Source organism: Rhamphochromis sp. 'chilingali', assembly GCF_963969265.1.
Source record: "Rhamphochromis sp. 'chilingali' genome assembly, chromosome: 15".
Lineage (NCBI taxonomy): Eukaryota > Metazoa > Chordata > Actinopteri > Cichliformes > Cichlidae > Rhamphochromis > Rhamphochromis sp. 'chilingali'.
In genome coordinates, this window is record NC_137942.1 from 31,547,922 (window position 1) to 31,553,341 (window position 5,420).

A 5,420-nucleotide genomic window follows, 5' to 3' on the forward strand; every position below is an offset into this window, starting at 1 on the left:
TTTATTCAGGGCTACTCTATCATTGTCAGACCACTTAACGAACTAACCTCGGGCTACCCACCAATTAGGAAGCGGAACAACAAGCCAAGGACACACGCAAATTCAGAGTATCGCAACCCAAAGGAACCTTTTGGTCAGCGTTGGACACCTCAATGTCAGGAGGCCTTTGACCAAATAATAGCAAAGCTAACCTCCGCTCCAATCTTGGGATTTGCAGACCCCCAGCTTCCATATGTTTTACATACGGACGCCAGTACCATTGGCCTTGGTGCTGCCTTATATCAGGTACAAGATGGACAGTCCAGGGTCATAGCTTTTGCAAGTCGTGGTCTTTCAAAGAGTGAGAGGAAGTACCCAGCCCATAAGCTGGAGTTTTTGGCCCTTAAGTGGGCAGTCACGGAAAAATTCTCTGACTACCTATATGGTACAGACTTTGTAGTAGTGACTGACAGCAACCCTCTTACATACATCTTGACCTCTGCAAAGCTTGATGCAACAGGGTATAGGTGGCTGTCCAGTCTTTCCACCTATTCATTTAGTCTTCAGTACAGAGCGGGAAAACAAAATATGGATGCTGATGCGCTCTCGCGTCGTCCTCACAGTCCACCAGAGGATGATTATGCATCTAAGAAGGAGAGTGAGAGAATCCGGCAGTTCACACTGTACCATCTGAGCAACCCTGAGAGTCCAGAGACTGTTCCCTTGGATGTAATTCAGGCTATTTGTGAGCGCCATATGGTCACCTCAGCCGTAGCTAATGTTGGATCCACCACTTCTGGGTTGACCTTAGTTGAATCCCTCACTCACCAGTCCACAGCTATTCCCGACTGCTTCCAACAGGAGCAAGTGGATGGGCTTCCCATTGCCCACTCAATTTCTGAGGAGGAGTTGAGGCAAAAGCAGACATTGGACCCTGCTATCAATGCAGTGATTGTACTCTTGGAGACTGGCGAAACTCCACCTCCCAGCCTTAGGTTAGAGCTACCAGAACTTCCCCTGTTACTCAGAGAGTTAAATCGGCTTGAAATACAGAACGGAGTGCTCTACCGTAAGCGGCAAGATGGTCCCAACACCTCATATCAGCTTGTGCTCCCTGAGGAGCTAAGAGCCACAGCACTTACAAGCCTTCATCATGATATGGGCCATCTTGGAGTCGAACGAACAGTAGACTTGGCAAGGGCCAGATTTTATTGGCCGAAAATGCACATGACCATAGAAAAAATGGTCAAATCTTGTGAGCGATGTATTCGTCGAAAAACACCTCCAGAGAAAGCTGCTCCATTGATAAACATTAAGACCTGCAGACCTCTCGAACTAGTGTGCATGGACTTTTTATCAATAGAGCCAGATCGCTCAAACACGAAAGATGTATTGGTCATAACTGACCATTTCACAAAGTATGCTGTGGCAGTGCCAACTCCAAATCAACGAGCACAGACTGTAGCAAAGTGTCTCTGGGACAACTTCATTGTCCATTATGGTTTTCCCGAAAAGCTTCTTAGTGATCAGGGTCCTGACTTTGAATCAAAGACCATCAAGGAACTCTGTGAACTTACTGGCATGAAGAAAGTGCGTACAACCCCCTACCACCCTAGAGGGAATCCGGTTGAGAGATTCAACCGCACTCTTCTCCAGATGCTTGGGACACTGGATCGGTCAGATAAACTCCACTGGAGAGACTTCGTCAAGTCTCTGGTACATGCTTATAATTGTACGAAGAGTGACGTGACTGGATTTTCCCCCTATGAATTGATGTTTGGGAGGCAACCAAGACTGCCCATTGACTTAATCTTTAGGTTGCCCACTAATGCTACTAAGCAGACTCATTCCCAGTACGTCGGTAACCTAAAATCTCGTTTGGAAGAAAGCTACCGGATTGCCACCAATAATGCACAAAAGAATGCAGGTCGCAACAAAGCCAGATTTGACCGACGAGTGGTTGAATCAACATTGCAGAGTGGAGACAGAGTTCTTGTACGAAATGTGAAGCTGCGTGGAAAACATAAGCTGGCAGATAAGTGGGAAACGGATGTTTACATTGTCCTTAAGCGAGCTGGAGAAATGCCGGTCTACACAGTTAAACCTGAGGGTAAAGATGGACCTGTGCGGACTCTACATCGTGACTTGCTTCTCCCATGTGGATTTCTGTCAGCAGCTGCAGAACCCGAGACAGTCAAAACCCATCCAAACAGGAGACCCAGAACAAGGCAGTGTTCTGTTGTCGAGGGGGAAGATGAAATTCCCTCTGATATGGATGATGTATCTGATTGGACATTTCGCCCTCTCATTACATCAAAGTCCGACGTATATGTCCCAGTACATGAAACTCACAAGTTGAGTAAACCTCCTTGTGTGGTCAGAAGATCAGCAGAACCAGAGGTGCCTACAGTTTCACTTCCACCTGATCCTCCTGCCACTAAATCCCTTGTAGAGGAAGGTGAAGGAATGATTCAGGATGTACCTGACCATGGCAACTCACCTGACCGTGACAACTCACCTGAACGTGACAACTCACCTGAAGCAAACATACTGCATGGGCTTGACTCAGCCAAAGGACTTCCTCAAAGTTCAGAATTGCAGCAGTCTGAGGAAGCTCCTCAAGATGATGGGATGAGCTCTGATGCAGCATGTGAAGAAGGATTAAGTGATGTGAACAGACCTGTTACTGAACAGCCTGAACCTGTGATGATCCAGAATAATGGACTTCAAGATACTGAGCCATCTCTTCGTCGTTCTAACAGATTGCAAGCAAAGCCCAAGAGACTGCATTATGTGACACTTGGGAATCCTCTGATAACGGTGGTGAATTCTCTTTTTCAAGGCCTAAGTGAGGCATTGACTAGCTCTTTAAATGGATTTGAAGATCCAACTAGTAATTATGTTGGAAAGGTCAAAGCAGTGTAACTCAGTGCCACCCTGCAGATGCCCAGGGACGGGCATACCATCAAGAGGGGAGGGTGTAACCCACATACAATGAGGGTACCACTTTAAGGACTGATATGAGGAGAGATGGACAGCCTGCCCAACCAATCGAAATGCACAGGTCCCAGTATGTTTTGACCAATGGGAGAGCAGTCTGCCGCTGTATGTCCCACCTACGTGCTCTGTGTTTGCTGCTATGTGTGGAGGTAGTCGCGTGCTGGCAGGAGAAAAGAGAGACTGAAGCTTTTGAGCTGGAAAAAAAGTATTAGATATAAGTTGCAACCAACTGTGTTGCACATAAGTTCACTGGTTATCAGCTACCTTTCATGTTAAAAGTAGCCACAGTGAGTAAGCAGGCAAATGCTGCATTTTTCTGGTGACTTTAAAAAGTACCGCGTGGAGCTAAACTGTTAGCCTTTGTTAGCTCTGGTTGCTATCAACTGCCTGGAAGTTCATCTCAATCTGCTTCCAGAAGCAAGGTAACACTTGAAGCGCAACTTATGTTTATTTTTCCTTCATGTCGTATTACGGTTATTAAAGAGAAAACAACATGTCCTGTTACGTTATTTAGAGCCCTGCATTTTCCGACCGAGAGACACTATGCCATTGTCTTCGGCCGTGATGCGCTGAGATCGGTGAGCACATGTTGTATGTCTCAGTTAGTTCACGTCTGTTTCACATTTTATTGTTGAGAAACTGAATTAATCTCAATTGTTTGATTAATAATTGCCGCATATGCGACATATATGCATATGCACTGACTTTACTTGGTTTAATGCATAGTTTATGTAAGAGAGATGTTTTATTTTTGCAAAATTGAGTATTTTTATTGCAAATTTATGTTGAATGTGATTTAAACAAAATCCTAAGTTGTGAATTATAGCTAGAACAGCATAATTAATATTTGAATTGCTCTTCTGACCCTGTCTGTTGACAGGTCAGGTTTTTTTTGTATGCTGAATTGTTCCTGAGGTGGATTCCTCTGGTGAAATAGATGGCGAGCCTTCCCACCTGGACTTAGAGAGACTGAGATTCGCTTCTTTTCCACTTGAGGATCTGCTGCACCTTGCGGTGTGGTAGGACTGTATCACTCACACTTTCACGCACAGCTGGTTATACATAAGACCACTGACTGACATTCTCTCATCCCTATTTTCTTTCACACCCTGGGAATTTTTTGGACTTTACCCCTTGGACATTTTTTATTTGGGACTTTAAATAATGAGCTGTTGTGTAGAGCATTCTCCACATGTGAAAAGAGTGTGAGATTTTCATTTGAATGTGCATTGGATTTGTGTAATCTGTTTCTATAAGAGTTAAGGAGTCAGGTTACTAGGGTGCACCCGAGCATTGAAACCCGAGCATTGAAACCCGAGCATTGAAACCCGAGCATTGAAACCCGAACATTGAAAACCAAAAATAACACTTGGCCAAGTCATTGCTTTAGTAGTTTGTGTTTTACTTTTCTTTTAATTTTTGTAAGTTTCCTTTCTACCATTGTAAAGTGTCTTTAACCTGTGCTTGTCAACCTTATGGTTTATGTCACTAAAGTTGGCTGGTTCTTTTGAGTTACATTCTTGTCTCTGTGTCTCATTTGAACACACCCCTGTGCTCCTATAGTCGAGCCTATTGGCCCATTGATATATTCTTTTCAACAATTCCCCTTACTGTGTTACACTTCTCCTTGCTGGATGCAGCCAGTGGATTTTGGCAGATCCCATTGCATCACGAGAGTTGCAAACTAACGACATTCATCAGGCCATTTGGCAGGTATTGCTTTAAGAGGCTGCCCTTTGGGATAACAAGTGCACCAGAGATCTTTCAGCGAAAGATGTTGGAGACCTTAGAGGGGCTCGAAGGTGTGGAGGTCTTTATGGATGACATCCTGGTCTATGGGGCCACCATGGAACAACACGACACCTGACTTGAGGAGGTGCTGCAGCGCATTGAGTTAGCCGGATTGAAGCTCAACCAAGAGAAGTGCTCCTTCAGACAGAGCCAGCTTTGCTTCCTAGGGCACCTGATCGACTATTCTGGGGTCAGGCCAGACCCTGAGAAAGTGAACGCCATTCTTCAGCTGCCGTCACCAGAAAATGTGCAAGAGCTTAAAGGGATCCTAGGAATGGTTAATTACCTGGGCAGATATATTCCTGCTCTTGCCACAGTATGCCAGCCACTGTACGAGTTGCTTAAAAGCAAAAACAGTTGGACCTGGGGTCACCCACAGCAGGCAGCCTTCGAGAACATTAAGAGAGCGCTTACATCAGCACCTGTTCTTGCCTTCTATGACGTCAACAGACTCACAGCCGTATCTGCCGACGCCAATAGCTACGGACTTGGGGCTGTGCTGCTTCAGCTTCATGGCGCAGAGTGGAAACCTGTTGCCTACTGCTCTAGACGCCTCACGGAGGCTGAAACACGCTATGCACAAATCGAAAAGGAGTGTTTGTCAAGTGTTTGGGCCTGTGAGAAGTTTGATAAGTATCTATGTGGCTTAG

General features: G+C 45.4%; 1 protein-coding gene across 1 annotated transcript; it reads left to right on the top strand.

Annotated features, from left to right (window-relative positions):
* Positions 1-382: 382 nt before the first annotated feature.
* On the top strand, positions 383-4,590 carry LOC308411955 (uncharacterized protein). The gene is made up of 3 exons (XM_080906023.1): positions 383-3,401; positions 3,494-3,557; positions 3,860-4,590. The coding sequence occupies exon 1, from the start codon at positions 568-570 to the stop codon at positions 2,902-2,904; it is 2,337 nt and encodes a 778-aa protein (XP_080762149.1). The 5' UTR covers positions 383-567; the 3' UTR covers positions 2,905-3,401; positions 3,494-3,557; positions 3,860-4,590.
* Positions 4,591-5,420: the final 830 nt, after the last annotated feature.

Bases quoted from the DNA above. Each gene is read 5' to 3' on its own strand.
- LOC308411955 (XM_080906023.1), top strand. From the start codon at position 568: ATGGATGCTGATGCGCTCTCGCGTCGTCCTCACAGTCCACCAGAGGAT.